The 24,170-nt window shown below is 33.2% G+C and overlaps 1 protein-coding gene and 1 pseudogene across 1 annotated transcript; one reads left to right on the top strand and one right to left on the bottom strand.

Moving 5' to 3' along the window:
• Positions 1-4,641: 4,641 nt before the first annotated feature.
• LOC143641372 (olfactory receptor 8K3-like) lies at positions 4,642-5,589 on the top strand. Its single transcript, XM_077108606.1, has one exon. It carries the CDS (start codon positions 4,642-4,644, stop codon positions 5,587-5,589), a length of 948 nt encoding a protein of 315 aa, XP_076964721.1.
• Positions 5,590-17,685: 12,096 nt separating this feature from the next.
• Positions 17,686-20,356, bottom strand: LOC143390493 (olfactory receptor 5M5-like; annotated as a pseudogene).
• Positions 20,357-24,170: the final 3,814 nt, after the last annotated feature.

Raw genomic sequence — 24,170 nt, 5'->3', positions numbered from 1 at the left:
ATGTAGACACTCTTTTGTGAGCCCAACTAGTCATTATTACATCTCCATGCAAAGTAATATTTTCAGGTAATTCAGATATTACAAAATTGACTCTTTGCTGCCTTATTTTGTTTGTTTCCCCATTTTGTATGATAAATGCTAGTATAAATTTCATATTTATTATCCCTGCATAGAGTCCCTTCGTTTTCCAGGTGTTTATGTGTCTGAAGGATTAAATAGTGCTGTTTTGCTAGATTTAAAACTTCATAGTGTTGAAATCATTCTATGTATCTTTCCGCAATTTATTTTATTTTCCCCAAATATTCACAGATTCATCCATGCTGATTCATGTGGCAGCAGTTTCCACTGCTAAACTCTATGCCACAATGTGAATATGTCACATTATGTGTCCCTTTCATTCTTGATGGCCAATATCACTTTTTTACTTTCCTGAAAAATGAAGACAAAGTGACAAATTTGCTTCTGTATTTCTAAATATGTTCCATTGAAAGAGTCACTCTTAGAGGTTGGTAATTTTGGGGTACTAAGACATGAGCATCTTTAACTACATACAGCCATTGGCTTTACCAATTCACACCTGCCAACAGGAATTGAGTTTTCTCTTTATTCCATATTCTTGTCAACATTGACATGGTTGGACATTTTAAAAGTTTACCAATTTGATGGATGCAAAGTACATTTTTGTTTCTTCTCTTAAGTTTGTATCATCTTTACAAATGACTTATTTTAAAATAATTGACACTAATTAAAATTTCCCTTTTCATATTCAGTCTGTATCCATATTCTTTGTGCATTTTTTGTAATTCCATTGGCTTGGAGAGACTGAGGCAGGAGGACCAAGAATTCAAAGCCAGCCTCTGCAATTTAGAAAGGCCCTAAGCAAGATCCTGTCTCAAAATATAACATAAAAAGCAGTGGGAATGTGGGTTGTGGTTAGGCATCCTTGGGTCCAATCACTGGTACTAAAAGAAAGAAACAAAAATATCAGAAGAGCAGTTGTGCATTTTCATGTATGAGGGTGGGGTATAGTAGTTCTTGATGGAAAGGAAAATAAAGTATTCTTCTGGATTTGAAAATGTTTCATTATTATTATTTTTGTTGCTGCTGTCTTATCTGGATTCTTTTTACATAAATATGTTAAGCTTGCAAAAATTTATATATGAAATTTGCATTAGTTTACATGTTTATTCTATTTGGCAATAAATTTAGAACACCACACAATAAATAAAAACAGCTAAGCATATGTGTTATTTTCCCCTATGATTTTTTAAAATAAAGCAATTATCTGTGTTGAAACATTTCTATATTGTGTACTCAGCCATTAAATTACAAAAGTACAATGTTTAAAAATTTCCATCAACAAGTCCTACAGGTACAACGTTTTCACTTCAGAGTTCCAGATTGCAGTAGAGACTTAACCTGGAGGAGTTGTAGAAAGGGATCTGAATTGACTTCAAGGACATGGAAATCCCAAGGTGTAGTCTGTAATTAGGAGATATCCCATTGGTTTTGTTTGAAGCTTTCCAATGCTCAGGAATCATTAACAAATTATACAACCTCTCTTTAGGGGAACTCTCAAAGGAGCAGAGACACTCCATAAATTAATGAGCTATGTTAGGAACACATGAGGAGCCAGGAAACATTCCTCTTTGAAGGTAAGTAGATGGCCTGTTTCTGTGACCCACCTCCTGAGTCCCAGTGACTTTTTATGGATGTAGCCACAACTCAGCAGTCTCCTTTGATAACCACAGTTTCTGGGCTAGTACAATATTTCAACCATCTGCATTATACTCATTGGTAAATGTTAGGTACTTATAGCCAAGTAATTGTTTGATATTATTGTAAATATTAAAAACAGAAACCAAAAATCATCTTCTGAAAAGGCAGATAGTATTTAAGAAATTCCAATCTCAAGTTTCTATGATTTTTATTATCTTTCACTCAAATATTGAACCAAGATGTCAAATATGATATTGTTATTTATAATTAATCACATTTATTTCCATAAAGTTTTCCAGTTGCCTCTTAATTAAAAGATCCATATCAATATTTTTTATACTTGCATTTTCTGTTTCAAATATGCCATGTACATCACAGAGTTACCGGCATCATTGAAAGGATCAATGTCATTGCAAGATGCCACTTTTAGTTGGAGATGAAACCAAAGCAAAATACTAAAACACCTATGTTTCTACACAGAACCTCCAACACATGGTAACATCTGATTTTTTTGAAATAACATTATATTGATCTGGGAATGAAGAATAGCCTGTCTAATGGATCAGTCCTTTCAATGTTACAAAGCAGGAAAATATGTTTTGCTTAATACCCAAGGTGTCTTTTCCACTTCTTTATTTAGTGACTTCTTATAAAAACACTCTCCCACTTCTTTTTGAGGAACACGTGAATGCATATAAATGCACATTTTCATCTCTCATTTTACAATGCACTTACTGTCTATTATTTTTTGGGGTTGAAACCCATATTTGGTAGCATGCCGATGCCCAGCATGGCTCATGAATGAGTGAACTTCTTTAACTCTTTAAACTATCTAATTTTATAATGAAGATTTTGGTAAGAAAAAAAGAACATTAAAATGTCAGAACTGGCCATCTTCAGAAATTAAATAAAAAAAATTAAATGTAAATAAAATAGTATACAATAATTTTGTGCAAACTGTTAACATGGTTAGAGAAACACCTATTTTTATTTTGTTTTATTTTATTTTTACAAAATGGAAACTATTATTTATTAGCATGAATTTAAAAAAGAACCTTCTTTTTAAACTCTCAATTTTTCAGTTGGGGATGGTTGTTAGCAACTATGCTTTTCATAGTGCAAATTTTTATTACTAAAAGTAATGTGTCTATGTGTCTAAAGGCATTGCCATTTGAAAATTAATTCAGAGTGCCTTTAGAGGCCAAGAATATGACTATAATGAACAGGAAAGGACAATGGAAAGACATTGTTTCATAAACCTTAATTGATATGACATATTGATAGCTGTCAGTTTACTTTAATATACTTGTCCCTGCATTAAAAGAAGTTATATTACAGGCTTGTATAATTATGTCAATGGATTCTAATGCCGTGCATTACTAAAAATAACCAATAAAAATTAAGTAAATTGACTATGAAAAAAAATAAAGTTTTTCAGTGAAATCGATCAAAGAATTCCCAGCCTTTTGTAATTTTACAATGACATTAAGTCACACTTTATTAGATGAGATATTGAGGCAAAAAATCCTTTAAGTTAGTCAGACATATTTTACCATTAACAATAATCATAATACATATTACTCAATGATTTTTAAATGCTAAAATCCAATGTACACAGACATGATATGATTAACTGATTATAAAATGTGCTATCAAGTTTGATAGCATGAAAGTAATGTAAGCAGCAGTATCAATTTGAAAGGGTATTTGTACTTTTAATAAAATAGATTTAAACATTATACTTTAAAGAAGCAGTGAAAGTCACACCTTATCCCAACAGGTTGTTCATAATTAGTGATGCTCAATTAATCCTCAGATAACATGCTAGGGATAGATCTCCTTAAAGATATGGTGATTGATTGTTTTAAATGAATCTCTCTCTCTTTCTCTCTCTCTCTCTGTCTGTCTCTGTCTCTCTCTCTCTCACACACGCACACACACACACACACATATACTCATGCATGTATGCACGCACGCGCACACACACACACGAAACTAAGTTCCACTAGGCACAGAATTTTCATTTGTGGATCTCATACAAGTAGAGAACAATGGTCACTAGAAGCTAGGAAGGATAGAGGAGAGGGGCACAGAGAAAGATTACATCATGAGTACTAAAATACAGTCAGATAGGAGGAACTGGCTCTGGTATTCTGTAACACAGTAGGGTAACTATAGTAAACAACAACTTATTGTGCATTTCAAAATAACTAGAAGAATCTGAAAGCTTCTACACATGAGAAAGGATAAATGTTTGAAGAGATGAAAATACTAATTACTGTGAATTGATCACTACACATTTTGTACATGTATCGAAATATCATATTGTGCCCTATGAATATGTTCAAATATGTATCAATTTAAAAAACAAACAATAAACAATAATTGAGATAGGAGATGGGCACAGTATGAATATCAGTTTCTAAACAAAAAACTTATAATAAAATTATTATCCCCTTGTTAGTAAAATTATTCAGTTAATTCAATTTTGCTTTGTCAGTTACTTTTTGACCTTAAATACTATCATACTAACAATGAACAACATTTTGGCATTTTAGAAAATGGTGAATACTTGCTTTGTCTGTATGGTGATATTATCAATTAACCTTTTTATTTTCTTTATTTTCTCAATGTTGAAGACTTTATAAAAAGCCTTAAGTAGTCAATTGGTATGATCTTATATTTTGTGTGTTTATATTTGTGCATGTGTATGTGTGCATGTGCGTGTGTGTGTGAGTGTGTGTGTGAGTGTGTGTGTGTGTTTGTATACATCTATGCACAGTACCTATGCATAAAGTATACATGTGTATATAACACAAATATCATATGTAAATACATAAAGTACATGTAACATCATCATATATAACAGGAATTAATCATTATTTTGTATTTTCTCTCAGTATAGGTTTTCTGAGTGGCTAGATGGACAAATACAATCTAACAATGTTGAAAGAATTCATCTTAATGGGAATCACAGACATCCCTGAACTGCAGGCTCCATTATTTGTGCTTTTCCTCATTGTGTACATGATCTCAGTGGTTGGTAACTTGGGCTTGATTATCCTCACCAATATAGATTCACACTTGCACATACCCATGTACTTTTTCCTCAGACACTTGTCTTTCACAGATCTTGGTTATTCAACAGCTGTTGGACCCAAAATGTTAGTAGATTTTGTGGCCGAGCGACCTACAATCTCCTACTCTTGGTGTGCTACCCAACTCACCTTCTTCAGTGTGTTCATTATTAATGAAGTTTTCATTCTGTCAACAATGGCCTATGACCGCTATGTGGCCATCTGTAACCCCTTGCTCTACACAGTCATCATGTCACAAGCATTGTGTCATGTGCTGGTGGCAATCACTTATCTCTACAGTGTCTTTTTATCTTTGCTGACCATCATAAAAATTTTCACTTCTCCATTTTGTGGACAAAATGCCATCAGGCATTTTTACTGTGATAGTCTGCCTTTGATATCTTTGCTGTGCTCAGACACACATGAAATTAGGCTGATCATTCTAATATTTACAGCTTTCAATTTGATTTCATCTCTGCTGATAGTCCTTGTCTCCTACATTCTAATCCTTGTCACGATCCTCAGGATGAACTCTGCAGAAGGCAAGTACAAGGCCTTCTCCACCTGTGGGTCTCACCTGACAGCTGTAATGGTATTCTATGGGACTCTGTTCTTTATGTATGTGCAGCCTAAGTCCAGCCATTCCTTTGACACTGATAAAGTGGCCTCTGTATTTTACACTCTGGTGATACCCATGCTAAATCCCATGATCTATAGTTTCAGGAATAAAGAAGTGAAAAATGCCCTACAGAGAACCTGGAAAATGTGTGCACATATTCTGTTTAAAAATTAATATTTTAGGATATGGTAACAATAAATTTTGTAATAGGCAATATTCACTCTAACTTGCATTGCATCAAACTTGTATTTTGCCTCTATGGGATGGCCAAGAATAAATATGGAATTGGCACAGAATGAAGAAAATATTAATAATTTTCAACCCAAAATTGTCTCTAATCAATGATTCAGATATTAGTTTGTATTTTGTTTCAACTCCAACTTAGATGCCATTCTTAGAAATTCTCAAGATAGCCTTAATTCTCCTTCCTTTGGGGTAAATTTTATTTTAAAGTCAAAGAATTTCTTTGTTCCATTCACTAGTTTATCTGTAGTGATCATAATACACATACACACCAAAAAAAACCCTGATGTATATTTTATACAAAGATTCATGTGCTTAGGAAGCATACATTCTATAGAAAGATATTGGTGTCCCCTGTGAATACAAAACAAAAGAGGAACTAAGCAGAAGAAGATTTTGATAATCAAGTCTTTGGCATGACCTTCTTTATGGATGTCAGCCTTTTTCCCCTAGGAAAGAGGGTTCAGGAACACAGTAGTATTTTAAATCTCAATATCATAAAAATTCAGTCATAGTACTAGGTAGGTGGAAACACCTTAAAAGGTTTAGGCAATATTCTCCAGGAGAATAAATATTCCTGAATCAAACTCAATGTATGATTTTTTTTTGAAGAGCCAGAAATCAGAGGTCAAGAACTGGAAACACTCATTATTATCCCTTCTGATATAGTAGAAAGAGGTTTGGTTCATATTCCTATGCTTTAGTGATTGAGTGGTCTTACATCCAGAAGAAGGAATGCTTCCAGTAGGAGACATGGCAATTATTACATGAATTGGATACTAAGACTGTCATTTGATCACTTTGGGCTGCTCATACCTTTGAATGCACAGGCAAATGAGGAAGTTTCAATGATGCTGTGGTGATTATTGCTGGCTTCAAAGGAGAAAATAGACTCCCAATCCATAATGAAGGTAAAACAATTTTGAAATGGAAAGCATACCCAAAGGCTTCTCTTCATATTACAATGCCTTTGGTAATATGGGCACATATTAACCTCAGAAGAATGTTTCAACACCTTAATATCTTCACATGCACATGGGTTCCATTTCTTCAAAACACCCTCACTGATACACCTGTGAATAAAATTGTCTAATTAATGTTCCAGACCCTTTGTAAGTGATCGCTTGTGTAACTCCTTCAGGGAGAGACTCACCATCAGTTGAGGTACTTGAGGAAGACAAAGGGAATACAGAATGGGTAACAGAAAGTAGTTATAAATACCATATACTGTACATAATCACTTATAGAAATGAGGGCTATACTTTTCATGAGTGTTTTCTCCGAATCTTGTTGTGAATATGTGTGTGTATTCACATATACATATACCTATTTTCTGGTAAATATCTTTGTTTTTATTCATTTCATTTCCCATTATCATTCAACAAAATTGCCTTTATATCAGTATTTAAGTAATGTTAGCTTTACATCATAGTATATTAGGTATGAAATATAGATGAAAAGCCAAACATCCTGGAAGGATGTTCCCTCATCTTCTGAGAAAGGAATTGTTTTTTTTTTTTTGTTTTTTTTTGTTTTTTTTTTTTAATTTGTAGACATATAAATCATCTTAGGCAGAATTAGGATATTGGCAGTTCCTTTATTTGGATATAAAGTCTGTTTTAAATATATGCATATGGGAACCAAGCTTATGTGATGGTTAATTTTATTAATTGATTTGACTTGGCTAATGAATGCCAGAGGCTGATAAAATTATTTCTGGGTGTGTCTGTAAGGGGGTGTTTCCAGAAGATATTAACATTTGAAGGGTTAGTCTGTTAAAGTAGATAGTCCTCTCTAATTGGAATGTGCATCCATTCAACCCGCTGAGACCCTGAGTAGAGCCAACAGGCAGAGGAACAGACAACTAGCTCTCTGCTTGAGCTGGGAGATCCATCTTCTACCATCAGCTGTCCCTTCCTCCCAACCTGCATATTCCTGTGACTTTAGTCTCAGACTGGAACTGCAAGCATTGGCTACCTCATTTCTAAGCTTCGACTAGAATAAGACACAGACTTTTCTGTGCTTCTAACTTGCAGAACTCGTCGGATTTCTCAACCTCCATAATTGTGTGAGCCATTTCCTCATTAAAACTTCTCTCTCCCTATGCACTGTTTCTTCAAAACACCCTCACTGATACACCTGTGAATAAAATTGTCCATGACAATTAGTGAACCAGTTCTAGGAATTCTATTAAGCCCTCAAAAAATTTAGGGATAATCAGCAAATTGCTTGTCAATTCTTTAGGGCATCTCAAATCTTAAAAGATTAAAAAAAAATCTCTATAAATTTTTCTCACTAAGTCACATAAGAAGCATATGACAGAGTCAAGATAGAGATATCAATACCGGTAAAAAACCCAAAATATTTTATGTGATGATATGTTTTTGAGCTATTCACAAGTTTTCAATAACATTTGCAAATTTAACTTTAATTTGATGGCAAACCATGGCAAATATTATTATTCTCATTGTATACTCTGTGCTTTCCATCCTTCAATAATGCCTTAGCAGATATAAGTCCTTTTCTTTTCTCCTACATTAATATTTTTATGCTATCATGAGGGTTCATGAGCTAAATGCTCATAAGCATCCTTGAAAAATCATCATGGTTCTACTTAAGAATTTTTAAGTTTTGTTTGAATAATTTTATCTCATAACAGAAGCCAAAACTGAGACCAAATGAAGCATAGCTAATGTATTTTATTTTACTTTATTCTTTTAATTTCTGGTTTAAAATCCTGAATGGATTCAGTATCTCGGATTTTCTTTTTGAGACTTTCAGAATAGTTTAGTGTTTAATCATTATTTAATTATATCTGTAGGTCTGATTCTGTCTTTACACCTTGAATAGTATACAAGGAGCTTCTATCCCTTGTTCAACTATGAAACACACCTCTGGAAGGAGTCTTTTATGTATCCAATTTTATGCTGATGGAAAAATTCTGATGTTCTGAAATATGTAGAGTAATTTGACAAAAAATTAAATGGAATATTTTAGAATGTAATTTTAAAAGCAGCAATGATCAGTAATAAAAGGAGATAATAATATATGAAACAGCAGTTTGTTTTATTTCATAGAATTCCAGAAACAGTAAGAAAAAACACTTTAATCTTTCATTACATTATAGGGAAACTATGGTTTTTACCATATGCAATTTATTATTTTTTTATCCTACCAAGTTTCAAAACCAAACCAAACCAATCAAAGAAAAACAAGCAAAGCTTAGATTTATATGTTGTTTTGTTGTGTATACTACAGATATCTCTCTAATAATATAATATGATACATATTCTCAGATTTGTTTCTTTTTTAGGGGTGGTGGTGATTGGATCAACCCACACATGTGTTAGGCAAGCACTCTACCACTGGGCCATGTCCCCAGCCCCACCCCACTCCCAATTTCTAATACAGGAAATGTATATGCATTAAGTATGGGCAGGATAGCAAGAGGTCTTAATCTTATAGGCAATATTTTAATTGATTTAGTATCATTATATATAATGACCTTTGTATTTAGTGTGATAAAATTGTGCATTATTTTTGCTTATAGTTAACTCTGAGATTTCTAGTACTGTAATTTTCATTGTAAAACGTATAGTTTCTATTTCTTTCTCTACCTTCTTTTTCCTCTTTTGGATTATTTATACCTTGAGTCATTTAATTTCCATTCCTAACTCTCAAAAATCATGTGTATGTATGTGTGTGTATGTATACATATATACACACATATATACATATAAGCACATACATATGTATACACACATGTATTATACATATATTTGTATGTATATATTTATGTGTGTATGCATATATATGTGTACATATATATGTTTGTATAAATAATAAGTTTTAAGTAAGTGATTTTACTTATCCAAATATCACTTGGCATGTACTCTAAATACTTACATGTATTATGATGTTTTTCCATGTAAAGTCAAGAAATCCACACTGTGATCTGTTTTCTTGTTCAGACACCTATCTGATATTTTTCAAGCATATTGAAGCTGTAAATTCACAGACCTAAAGGCTTCCAAAGGACTGCCTTTTAGGAGAGGTTTCTTTACATTTTTTTTGCAATACTTTGTTGATAATATTTTATATAATCAAATGAAATAACCCATCTTATCATAGATAATGCATAAATGATACTGATGTAGCAATTATATAACTGACAAATGCAAAACAATAAATAGTATACCTTTGTGTATATCCATAATGCACTAATTTAAAAAATCATTAATAATCCAAAAGAATTACCAATTGTACTTTGAATTATTTAAATAAATTTAATTAAGTTTATAGTCAATAACTAAATCCCCCCAGATTAATGTTTGACAATATCATTTAAATATGTGTATTTGATGTATTAAACACTGAGTAAAAGGGATCATTACACTGGAAAAATAATAATAATCAATATAATATACACAAAACTTAATTTTGTGTCAACTTTTAAAATATATAAATATGTCCCCATTTACTTCTATTATTTATCCATCTACCTGTATATCTTTTTAGGGTTTTTCAACATTAGTTCTAATAATATTTTGGGCTGAATATTGGATATAGTCAAATGTTTACTAGTTTAACTGCCCTCTAAATATTGGGTGCCAATTGTAGTCCATCACAGAGGTGTGATGAGGATAATGCCTGGAATATATCTCTAGACCTTGGAAATAAAATCAGGTCAAACAGAACAACCAATCTGTCTGGGTGTATCTATAGTACTATTTAGACATATTTTTTATTTGTAAAAATATGCTTATTTTCAAATATCATGAATTGAAGAGTTTGGATGTATCTCATTTACACATGCTTATATACCCCAAAATATCCTAGGAGACAATTCTGAAGAGTTTCTGACTGTGCTGATGTCTGTATCCAAATAGGTTTTATGATAATCATCGATGGAAAAACACAGTCTCACCCTAGTGCATGAGTTCATTCTGATGGGCATCACCTCACGCCCTGAACTGTGGGCTCCCTTTTTGGGGTTGTTCCTCATCATCATTGTGGTCACAGTGCTGGGCAACTTGCGCATGATCATCCTCACCAAGTGGACCACAGCCTGCAAACACCCATGTACTTTTTTCTCAGACACCTGGCTCTCACTGACCTTGGTTATTCTACAGTTGTGGGCCCCAAAATGTTAGTAAATTTTGTTGTGATCCATTAAGTGTGGAGATTCCTGATTGGTTGACTGCTGTATCTAGTTTATGCTAATTAAGATAAGCTGTGTGAAATGTATAAATACCTCTGTTATCCTACAATAAATGGCTCCTACTCTTGCTGTAGCAATGTACACAAGTTGTTCGTCACCCCCCGGCTATTTTGCTGCAGCCGGACTGCGGCACATTGGTACCTGTATTTGTCTCAGTCAGTCCACTGGCTCCATATCAGTGGATGTGCCAGTTAAGATAATCTTTTGCATCCACTCAGAGAAGCCCTTAGGTTGGCTCTTTTTCTGAAGTGTTTATTCCTAGTTAATTTCTGGCTGTTTATTTTCATGGATTATAATATTTTTAAAAAGAAAAAGTAATTATCATTGTTTTAATGTAAAGTTCCAGTTGTTTCATATTTTGTATAAAAAAGATCATTGTATGTTGTTTCCCTTTTGTTGGCTTGAATAAACACATGTATCAAAATATCCAGACATTTCTTCTAAAAATAAGAAATATGTTTTAAAATGTGCAGCGTAATTCATTGGAAAAATGGATTATCACACAGGAAAAATAAGAAGGGTACTCAAAATTATACTGATCATTTGAAATTTGTGATATGTATTTCCTAAGAGCTTTGCCAATGCCATTGACTAGGTTTTTGGGTTTTATCAACCACTTCTGAAAACAATAGGAAACTAGAAAACAGATGTAACCTATGTTCTCAGTTATCTGACACTTGGTGCAGAGGACTGTGATCTATGAGAGAAAAGGTACTTTACCAGTCCCTTATAGTGATTAGTGACAGGACATAAAGGCAAAGCAACAATTGTGTCTAGAAAAGGACACACAGAACAAGCCAGGCTGAGGTACCTGGTGTGTGTGAGATGAGAACTGGAGTGGAATCAGAGAGGGATTAGGAGCCTGTTTGAGACTTTGGATGTCCACTAAAATACACATATTACAGTGCAATTTCATAAAGCAGATTTTGAAAGAATTACCAGAGAAAAACAAATTTCCAGAATTTTTGTGATGAAAATTACCAGTTCACCCAGGTTTGGGATTCAATTAAACAATAGTATTAAAAACATTCTGGCAACTGGTAGTGATGCAACTTAATAATAATTTAGAGCATTCACAAGAAACTGCTGCAGACAGATGAATTCACCCCAGAGGAAAGCAGTCACCAAGCCCTATGTTAACAGAGCTCAGCATTAATCCTAAAATATGTATAAACTGACATGCTAATAAACAAACTGTCCTCCCAAACAAAACTCTGCATTTTTTAAAGTAAGATTTGACATTGAGATAATAAATGACTTTTCCATTTCTTCAACTTTTATTTTGAGGGATCTTATCAGCCCAAACCATTAAATAAATATCTCACAGGGCTCCCACAGTCTTTGTGATACAAAGAATCAAAAGGCAAAGTGTGTGACAATCACAGCCACAGGAAAATTAATAATGAATCCCAGACAGGATACAAACAGGGAAAAAGAAATATATTTGCAACAATTCTGCATAATTCCATCCCCTGAACCATCTGGCACATAGGAGAAAGATGCTAGGGGCCTAGAATAGAAGAAAATATTAAGTGATATTTGCATTAACATCCACAGTTAGTTATTATTTATTTACTTATTGTGGTACTGAAAACTGAGCCCAAGTCTTAGTACATGTTAGGCAACTTCTTTGTCACTAACCTACTTAAATAGAGTTTGCAATCCGAGGCACATCTTGTTAATTTCCTTCTCAAATAAAAATTTTAAAATGAACAAATAAAATTAATACTCTTAAGAGGATGACTTAAAATAACCACATCTCCATAGCATATTATAATGTCCAAAATGAAATTCAAAATTTCTTGATGTATAAATATACAGGAAAATTAGAACAAGGATTTTTTTCCCCCAACATAGGCTAGCTCTATGTCCTTTTGCTCCCTCTGTGTCTTGGCAGTATTCAGTGACCCTAGATGCTTAGCCGAGGCTACACTAGTTGTCTCTCTAGCCTATCTTGTGCCCTGCATCAAATCTGTTTTGTACATGTGAATGTTTGGGGCGGTGGAGAACTTTCTACCAATCTTAGTGGATGCGTACTTATCTTTTATATACCTGCAGGAACTATGTCAAAGAAATATAAACAAAAGTCAAAATAATAAGACTTCTAGAATAAAATCTGAAAAAAAACTAGTTTTAATTACCACGCATATAAAAATTTTAAAAATCAATAAAATAGAAGAGCAATCAAAGTTACATGGGCAAAATTTCATCACTTCATAAAAGACCATATATTGATGATCAAGTATCTGGAATGCTACTATAGTTATTAATTATCAGATAAATAAAAACTCAAATCACAATGAGATACCACCTTGCACTATCTCCCATTTCTAGTTTAAAAAATCAGAATATACTTCCTTATATCAAATATTGGCAAAGATTCTGAGAAAACAAGGACTTCATATATCACAGTTGTTGGTAATGCAAAATGCTCTGATAAGTTTGTAAAACTGACAGCTTTTTCTAAAGTTGGATTTTACATAAGCTAAGATCCAGTGATTCTATTTTCAAATCCAGAAACATAAAAAAAAACTAGTAAACATATCTGCAAATATACTTGTGTATTAGAATTCATACTATATTTTCCCTAATAAGCCCAAACTCAAATATTCATCAATAAGAGAATAGTTATAGAATTTTGGTACATTTGTGCAATGAAAAATCACATTAAAAAAAAAAAAAACGAAACCCATGGATGGATTTTGAAAGCAATATGCTGTATTAAAGATGCAAAATTAACAATAAGTTTTGTGTGATTCTACTTGTATAAATTCAAGAAAAATAAAAAAGGATTCTGGGGAAGTATCAGTGGCCTGATGGCAGAAAAATGTTGTTTGTTGGGATTAAGGGATTCGGAAATTTCCTTAGGCTGGAGACAGTGCTGGACTTTGGGGATACTAAGCATGAGGAAACTTTCCTTGTTGTTAAAAATGTTCTATATCTTGATTTAAGTGTCAGGAAATAGGCACAAATAAAATGTATTTTTAAACATGTCAACTTGTGCAATTTAGATACATGTCCCTTTGAATGAAAATTCCCCTCTGTTCTTGTCATAGCAGATTTTAATTTTGATACATTGTTACTGGACATTATCCAAAAGAATTATTACCTTTGCTCAGGCAATATGTCATTATAGTATCATGATCATTATGGGTTCGCCATATAAAAGAAAAGATATATATGTCATTCACATAACATGAAGCTCCAATTCCAAATATTCTAGTCAATCATTAGTTATGTGACTTCATAAGATGTCTTTTGAATATGAGAATAGTTACATTTAACACACAAGTATGAGCAAAAGGATACATTTTAGCCTCATGTCTACTGTATATTTTATATGAGTAATAATCTACAATAAAAATCCTACATTTTAGCACTAATGTCCTCTAAAATTCCATGATGGCTTTGGACATGTTCATTTTACTGGGAGAAAGACAGTTTCAAAGTATTTTCCATTGTTATGAATATCTTTAAAATGTTTTGGTCTACACAGGAATGCACAGATCATTTATGTTATTTTTCTCTTTTCTTTGTCTCTATATTTATATTTCGTACTGAGGAATATGTAGAATGTCCCAGACAATTAGTGAGAAAATCCAGCCAATTTTCTGAATCTCTCAGATGATTTAAGCAAAATAATCTGCAAAGATTACATGTAACTTTCCTAGGGAGCAAAACTATAGATAAAACTATAGTGGGAGGAAAACTATAGATTCTTCCTCTCTAAAGAAAAAGGAAGAGAAGTTTGGGATATGAAAATTCAATTTCTCCATAAAGATATGGTGAATAACAAGGGACATGACTCTTGGCTTCTCACTGCAGACACTGTGGATCACAGCTGAAGCAGACTGCAAAAATTATCCCTGTTAATTGGGCTTTGTTGGAGTTGGTCTTAGCCAGGGTTGGAACAGAAATGAAAATAGAAGTGAATCTTGACATTTAAAACAAAACAAAACAAAACAAAACAAAACTCAATAACATTAGCTCACATTGATATGGATGTGAGAGTGTTAGCAAAGAAGAGTATTTTTAAAAGGAGGAAAAGAATATTTTCAGAGCTCACTTTAATATATATTGAATACTTCTTTCTTCTACCAATCAATATGGAGAAATGGAGACTAGGTTTAATCTTTCATTTAAACTAGAAAAACAAAACCAAAACAAAACAAATGTAAAACATATAAGATACATGTATCTTCAAAAACTGACACCAGGCAATAAAAGACAGTTTCTCTAAATGATGAAAAACAAAGGAAGTGGTTCCTATGATATCTCCACTTTTTTTGGCTTCAGAGTGTCTGAGGGATGCCTAGAAGAACACTGAGGGGAAGATACAAAGTTGAGAGCATGGTAAAATAAATCATCTAGAATTTTCAACAAAACAAAACAAAAACTAAAACCTCCAAATGCATCAAACTTCAGAGAGATATCCTCAATTAATCAACAGGTGACTGAATGGCACATGCAAATGGCATCCATCCAAAACTGAAGAAAACTCATCTAAATATTGAAGAGAACAGTGTCCAACACTCAATATGTCAGGGGGAATTAAGTATAGTACTAAAAAAAAAATAGCTAAAAAGCTTACTCCATTAGAGCAGAATAATTGGCCCTAGAATAATCACTATTCTAGACTTATCTAAGAAATCATGAAAGCAATATCCAAAAGGATTGTTTCCAATTGACTGTATCCCACAACAAAGCACAATAATGCTTATAAAAAACAGAATTATTCAGGGTACAGAAATCAAAATCACAAAATATGGGACACATTTAATTATTTTAAGCATATGAAGAATTTGGAAATTTTAAAGCATGCTAGGTAGAATAATCAATGAGAATGGACCAAGGTAGCTCGGGATGCCAAACAATAGAGAGCACTTTGCTAGTTTGCAAGAAATTCTAGCTGGTTTATTTTTATCAGTGACTAAGAACTGACACACACTACTACTATCAAACAAAGACATTAAATTTTGATGACACTTTATTCTTCCAAAGTTGTTAAGTAGAGACACAGATGATATTAGCAACAGAAATTGAACTTCTAGAGATAAATGTAGAATGCACAGGAATAAAAGTGTTTATTAGGGTATTCACAGCAGTTTAAACACTGTAGAAGAAAGCATAAGCAAAGTTGTTGCTATAACAATGAAAATATAAAAGTGAAGCCCAAAAGAGATAAAGAAATGGGGGAAAAGAAAGAAAGGAAAAACAACTTCAAGAAGCTAAGCACATTTGTAAGTTACTTTCCTAAGAAGATGATAAAAAGAATTTAAAATGACAATTTCACAAATGTTAAAAATTTGCATGTATAAATATATCACAACAAATTTCACTTTCATATATATTTATCAAACACTTTAATTTAAAAAATAAATAAATAGAGGAAAGGCCAAGAAAGGATAACAGATTGAGTTAGTGTAGTGTAGTCTTGGTAATCAAAAATACTCTTGTAATTTTGGGATTCCGAGTTGGTGAATATTCATGATGTGTGAAAAGCATGACACACACACTAAGATCACAATCACACAAAATGGGATGTTGTGTATGTATAGGTATGACCTGGAGGGACATGTCCAACTAAGCTGCTTGTGACTAGATGATTTTTTTTTCCTTCTGTCTTCATTTTTTCTATAATCCAAATGTTAACTTTCAAAAGACAAAAGCTATTTAAAAAAAGAAACAAATGCTGCATTAAGAATTTAACATTCATTAAGAATAATCTCTCTGAGTTTATATAGTAGTGAGTAAAATACAACTTTGAAAAGTTGCTCAATTTGACCAGTAAAGTATTTAAAGTTAAGTGGCATCTAGTACTTTGACATGATTTTTGCTACTAATTCCAGAAAGAGGTGAAATATTGAGATACAAAAAGTTCCCAGAAATGGTTTGAAGTAACAAAACATCAGAATAGAGATAAATATCAAAGGGTATAAATAGAAAATGAATTACATAAAATGCTAAAATTAATGTATAAAATGTGAAATAACATGCTGTTTAAGAAAGTTCAAAATGATAGTCAATTCCATATATCAATATTGTCAGAAAAAAAATACACAATTTTGAAATATATCTAGGTCCTAAGACACAAACTTATTAGTACTGAAGCTTTAATATTAATGTAGCCAAAAAAAGGGAACTAAAAACCTGATTTACAAGAGTCATTTAACTGATTGACCATCCAGGTTTTTCCTATGTCAAGCTCCTATTATTTTTCTTCTTAAAAGCACTGTACTTTTGAATAGTTTAAAAAAATCCATGATTATTTATTTGGAGTGGTAGAGTTGGACATTAATGTCAATGCCAGCTTTTAACAGTAAAATAAAAATATTGCATTATTCTGCAGCATAATTTTCTACAAAAAGTTTCTAGAAATAAAGGCGTTTTTTTTTTTTTCTTGAGTGTAAAGATCACCGTTACAGCTCCTAAAACATGACAGCCGTGGGGAGAAGTTAAATCAATAATAGCCAAGTTTCAATAAGGTGTATCTGATGCATGAATGTTGTCCATGGGCATTTTACATGCACCATAATTGGACATGCACAAAATGAAACCTAACCCTCAGTGTGATTGGAAGGTGCAGGGACACATGGATATTCATTTACTCATGGAGATTTTGCATGTTAGTGTATCCAAAAAGAATGAAACTTTAAAACATATAAGAATAGAAAGTGTAAATCCAGAATTCATATAGAAACTTTTGGAGTTTTTAAAGATAGATGTGTTTTTTAATAGGGGGACTGTTAATATTGAACTTCTTTCCATTTTACCAAGTATTCTTCTTTCCATTTTACCAATTCTTATCAAAGCCATTTTATACACTTGTTCTTCAGACTATAGATAAATGGACTCATCATGGGGCTCACAAAAAACTGCCACAATTCCCTTGCTCAACATATCACTCATTTGCTGGTCTTTGATATGTGCAGAAGAGGGACCCATAGAACATAGTGACAGCTGTCAGGTAAGAGCCATAGGCAGAGAAGTTTTTTTTTTTTTTTTTTTTTTTTTCTGTTCTCCTTTGGAATGGATCCTCATAATGGTGATGAAGATGAAGATGTAGGACATGAGGATAATGAGTAGGGAATCTGTGAGATTAACCTCTGAAGATAAGAACATGGTGGTTTGCTTTAGGTGAGTGACAAAACATACTAATATTAAGAGAATAGAAATGATTAATGCTGTTTCGTCCACAAAAGGACAAGACAGAGGTCAATATCACCTGCCTCATGTCCACCATAGAAGCCCAGGGGTAAGGGAAAGTGAGTAGGCAGTTGCAAACTGACACAGACATTTTGTTGCTATAATGTAGATTATTGAAAATTATCATGTATCTGTCATAGGCCAAGGCACCAACCATGTAATAGTAAGGAAGAGAGTCACAAAATCAAAACACTGGGCCAGACAACCAATGAAGGAATGGTTTTCTTCTTAGACAAGAACTCAGGAAGCTTCGGAGGGGAAACATTATTGGAATAAAAATTATCTCTGCATGCTGTATGGGTCAGAAAAAGTACTTGGGGGGTTCACATGGACAATGAATCTGATTAGTAAAGTGCTTCCCAAGTTCCCAGGTGGGGTGATGAGGTAAATCAGGAGAAACACCATGAACAGAACAGGCTGCAGCTCTACCAGGCTGCCCAGGTCCAGCAGGATGATCTCAATCACCTCAATGTCATTGTGTCCAGGTCTATCCTCATCTTCACATTCTCTAACCGGAAAAGAGAGAGAGAGAGAGAGAGAGAGAGAGAGAGAGAGAGAGAGAGAGAGAGAGAGAGAGAGATTGAGAGAAATATATGTACAATCTGAAAAGAACCCAAATCAATAAATACTGAAACAAACTGGAAAAGTCTCAACAGATACCTGCAAGTGGTTTGTGATGCTGATTAAACCAGGCTATATTGGAGACTTTTTTTTTAAGTTCTTGCATGGTACCTTTTTGCAGTTCCCACATGGACTCTGCTAACATATCAATGATTTCTTTTTGCGTATCAGCTGATTCGGGTACAGAATCAGAACTCCTGATCCTCCATCATGGTTGCTGCCATAATCTGATGAGGGAATGGGGCCAATAGGTACTCATGCATAAATTGGTTTTTAACATTGCCAGCTAAAGCAAATCTTCTATAAATTGGGGTGTGAATCTTTCTTGAGAGTCTATCCTGATGTATTCAGCTTCTTTTTTCCTCCTTTCTTACTTACTATTCCACAGCAATGAACACCTCCCTGATGCTTTGGGTTCTGTTCATGCCAGCTCCTTTGTTCCGAATCAACAACTGCTAATTTGGATTGTTTCTTTGCCTAAGTATCCATGTCTGATCTTTCAAATCTCCTTTTATCTCACATATTCCATTTTAATTCCATATTCCATGTTTATACTTCAATTTGTCTCATATTCTTTAACTCAAACTTTAAATCTGATCCGTTAGGAAGTCTTGTCGTGTCTGTTATCTGTCCTTTCTAAGGCAAAATTACCTCCTGTCTAAGCTCCTGCAATGATTTCTCTCCTTTCACAACTAAAATTCCATATTCTCCAACAGTGTCTAGTGGTAAGGGATAAAATGGATCACAACGTGATATTGACTTGGTAGAATAGTCCAAGTTTTACTATCATGCTTGGACTAACATCTACAATTTCTAGGGACCTATGCAATGTCTTCCTACCATGTCTCCTAACTCATCAAATTTTCTTCTCCTGTCATGTTTTCTTCTCCTTCTAGTTGTTCTGAGAATATTCTGAGCACACCTCACCACAGGGTCTTGGCATATGCCGTTATTCTGCCTAGAGTATTTTTTACCAAGATCTTGGAGTGACTTGTTACCAATTATGCTTTCAAGAAATAAACAATAGCTTATTCTGAATCAAATATGAATGGCCTTAGTTTAGGAATATAGATGCACCAAAAATGTGTATATGATTATGTATTTTTATATAACAGTGAAGGTCATACCTAAATCAATACATTCCACAGATTTGTTGGTGGAGGCATTAAGTAGGTAGCCACACAGAGCAAGGGATTTTTTTTTTTTTTATGTAGGTTTCAAATGTTATGTCATTTTGGATTTAGGGTCAATGAAAGATACAGGTTTTTTAAGCTTTAACAATATACTCTGTGAGATTTACCTAAGAGTTATAAGAATGTTCAGCTAGACGCAAAGGTTAAAAGTGAATAGTTTTCTTAAGGGCCTAAGATCATTTTGGCTCTTTTCTCACCTCATTCCACCTCTTCACAGTCATGGTGTTCTACTTAGGCGAAACTTCTGCAGGACCTTTAATGCACATTGGGTTTCTTAGCAGAACTTCAGCTTCACAGACTCATTGCATACTTTTATTTAAATGGCTCTTCTAGTGATAAAGTCATCGAATTACTGACTTACATGGTGAACAAGTGAAGCATATTTGAAGGTTCCTGGCTCTGAATCCAAAGCATGCTGTTCTCCTACATGTCTGATATGGATGTTGAGGCTGATCATGGCCCTGGAAAGGGAAGAGGGAGCAAGAGTTATTCTGTTGCTCTCCTGTGTCTATGTGTTATCAATTCAAAAGAAAGGAGCAGAAAAGCAAGCCTAAGCTACATTGACAAACTCAGATTAACTGCAGCACTCTTTGCAGTTATAATATCTGGTTTCTACATAAAGCCCTCAATTGAGTTCAGATGCAAAAAAGATGATGTTTCCCTGGCTCTGAAGCTCTAACAAGATGAACCCAGTAATATCCTAAATCTTTAGCAACAAAAATATTACTATTATGCCTTCTATTACCCACTGCAATCTTAGTTGAGTAACTATTGGGACTCATTCTGGCCTAGGTCAGAGAGTTAGAACAAAATTCTGCTCAGATGGGTAAACTTAAGGGCACTTAAGAAAAATATTGAGAATAAAAGCAAGATTAAAGACAACCATTGAAGGAAATTGAAGCTACTATGGCTAATGATAGGAAACACAATGCATTTCTAGTTATGAGTTATTATTTCTATTAAAAAGATAAATATACAAGGTTCTAAATCAGCAAGTAACTAGCCCAGGTTCAAGACAAGTAAATTGAAATTCCTGTGCTTTCCAGACTCCACACCTTTCTCTGTATGCCATACAGTATTCTATTTTACAGATTATAAATAAGGAACTTTATATTTCTGAAGTTAGTGAATATTAAGATGGCATGAAATAAAATGAATAATGAGCCCTATTGCTTCATCATTCTTGGGAGATTTGATTCCCTGTTGATTGTAGGAATTGAACAAAGATCAAGTTTTTAATGAGTTGAGAATTTTCAGAATAGCAAGATGGTGATAGATTTTAATCAAATGATTTTCTGTGTGATAAAATTGGACCCTAGGGATTAGGTATCTATGAGAATACTCCCTTATAAACTCTTCAAATTGTTCATATGAATCCTGTCATTGTGAAATCACCCACCTTTTCAGGTAGAACTAGACATATTTTAAATTTTGTATCCAGAAATAAACATTTAAATTGATAAAAATAAACCCATCTACATTCTAGTCTCATGAATTTGCAAATTAATTTATTAAAATGCTGCTATTGTTCTCAGAACAAGGTGCATATAAATAAATGTACAGTAGAATGTTGTTTCTGTATAGTAAGAAAATGTGGCCAAAGAGAACATCAATTTCTTCAATAATTATTGGCCTTTCCTATTGAGAAGATACTGATCTAAATGTTGGTCTGTCTGATGGCTGACTAGATACAATCCTTGGCCCTAAGGAGTTTGTGCTTTGAGGCTGGATTTTATTCTAGAATATTTCTTCCTCATTCACCATAATACCAGTAAGCACTGATGTTTTAATGCTTACTACATGCCAGACATATCTTGAAAAGTTTTCATGATATAATTACCTCCCATAGAAGCAGTCACGGTTACTAACCAAATTTTATGAATATCATAATTGAGGCACAGAGAGATTAATAAATTCCTGGAGGCAACACAACTAGGAAGTAGAGAAACATTGTGCATCCACAATGTGGTAATGTAAACTTCCAGTAACTGTTACTCGGTTGACTTTCAATAGTTAAACAACATTGCTCTCTCTTGCTTCATGCAAGAGAAGCAAATTAATGGGTGGTATTAAGTAAAATTTCCAATTCCTTCTATGTTCATCAATCTACTTTACAATTTTAAGCATTATGTATTATCATGTTTGTAACTCCTGTTTGAGAAATGGCCATTTTTTGTTTAAAATCTATACTGATTATTTAAGCTTAATTAAAAGATACATTTAATGAAGGCTACTTCTTTAAATTTATCTTTCTACTTCAAACTGAGCCATGAAAACACACCAAGGAGACAATACCTTTATTCAAGCTGAAGAATAGTGGTTTAGATCTTTCTGGGACTGAGAAGTGGCAGGAAGCATTCACATGACAGAATCTCAGAATAAGGTCAATGTCAGGAGGGCAAAGCCTGTGATGCCCAGAGCCACTTATGCTGCTTGCAAATGCTTTTCTCTGAGTTTTCCTGACAGAAATCATGGAGGATATTGGATACTTTTTCTTCAAAGGAAGGCTGTTTACTATAAAGTACTCTGTTATACTATCTACAATGCTTACTGCTTGAATAACTTATATTCTTCACAGTAAAGAATAAATGCATATGTTGTTTTCAATATTGATTAATATTTCAATAAAGACATGAAAAACATCTTTCAGCACCAAATATCTGTTTACCTCTTTGGCAATTATTATGATAAAATTCATTGGGACCTTGTCCGCTTAAAAGAATAATAAAGGTTTAGTTTAAATATAATAAAAACTCAATATAATAAATATTTTATTCTTTAGATGACAGTTTTGCATCTTCTTACCCTGGCCCTTAAGTCCAAAGTGCTCATGTGTGGAATAGGATAATGCAATAAGCAAAAATACTTGAATGCCGAATTTAAGAAGTGCTTTGCAAAGTGACCTGTTTCCATCATGAAACTGAAGTTACTAAACTAAAGTCATATAACATCAACTCAACTGGGTACACATCATCAAAGGAGAATATTAGTTTTCCATGATGGACTTTATGGTCAATTCTATCTTGCCTAAATGTTAGAAGATACACTTTATGTGATACAAAGTATCCTCTCAGTTATATAACAATTAATATTGCTATTATTTCTCTATGATTTAAAGTATGAATAGTTTATGTTTTAAGGTAACTATAATATGTTTATGTTATAGCATTTACAATTTTTTTGCAAGAAATAGAAGGAGGCAAAATTGTAGCAAACCAATACATCCATAATTTCATTTCTCTTACTTTACTTTATTGTCTCCCCTACCATCCTATCATAACCTATTAGTATATTATATTTTAACTTACATGCTTCATTATGAATCTTTAAATCTGCCAATATACTTGTGTGCAGAAGCAAATGAATAATGTTCATGTGCTGTATATATCTTGTATAGGTAAAAATAGTTCAGATTTACTTTTGTGGCAGATATGGTGGTCACACTTGTAATCCAATCAACTCCAGAGGCTGAGACAGGAGAATTCCAAGTTCAAGACAAGCCTGGGAGGCATTGAGAAATACTTAGTAACTTTGTGTGGCTTAGTTTTTTGGGAAAAAAAGACTGAAAATGCAGCTCAATGGTAAAGCAATAAACCATCCCTAAGATTCAAACAAACAAAAAAAGATTTACTTTTGAATTTTTTTTGCCCCCAAAACAATTATATTTTTACAGCTGGGCAAAAAGTTAGGAAAAATTTGGTGTTATAAAGACCACCTGAGGAGACTAGATGGGAAAAGTTACCATACATTACATGCTAAAAGGACAGTTGTAAATCAATCTTGGGTTCAGAGGGTGAAAGAAACAAATTCTAGTACTACAAGGAGATGCATGATCCCTCAGTTCCACTTTCCTAAGTTCATTAAACTGTGAAAAATGTACATGAGTTTCAATGGCTGGCATTTTGATACCATATCCAAATTGTATGATAAACAGAGAATTAAAATTTTGGAGACGCAACATTCATACACACACATTCAAGGAAATTGTAGATGAACAAATATCACAAAGTTATGAAAAAATATAAAATATCCTCAAATAAGAAAAGACCTGCAGAAAGCTCTGGGACAGACCTATTTAAAAATCTGACTGTGGAGCTCCATAACACTTTAATTTAACACATCAGTCACATGGTTATTGGGTTTTCTTCTTATGGCATATGACAAAGATAGAGAGAAGAGAGAAATATCAGATATGAAGGAAGTCAAAATATGACAAAAGATAGAAACAATTTTAATTCCTTTTCTTTAGGCCTTATTTAGAGCCAAGAAAA

This window comes from Callospermophilus lateralis, chromosome 2 (assembly GCF_048772815.1).
Source record: "Callospermophilus lateralis isolate mCalLat2 chromosome 2, mCalLat2.hap1, whole genome shotgun sequence".
In the NCBI taxonomy this organism is placed as follows: Eukaryota; Metazoa; Chordata; class Mammalia; order Rodentia; family Sciuridae; genus Callospermophilus; species Callospermophilus lateralis.
This window is presented reverse-complemented; position numbering and strand designations above follow the sequence as displayed.

What these genes read in the sequence shown, in the direction of transcription:
- LOC143641372 (XM_077108606.1), top strand. Translation starts at nt 4,642, where the DNA reads ATGGACAAATACAATCTAACAATGTTGAAAGAATTCATCTTAATGGGA.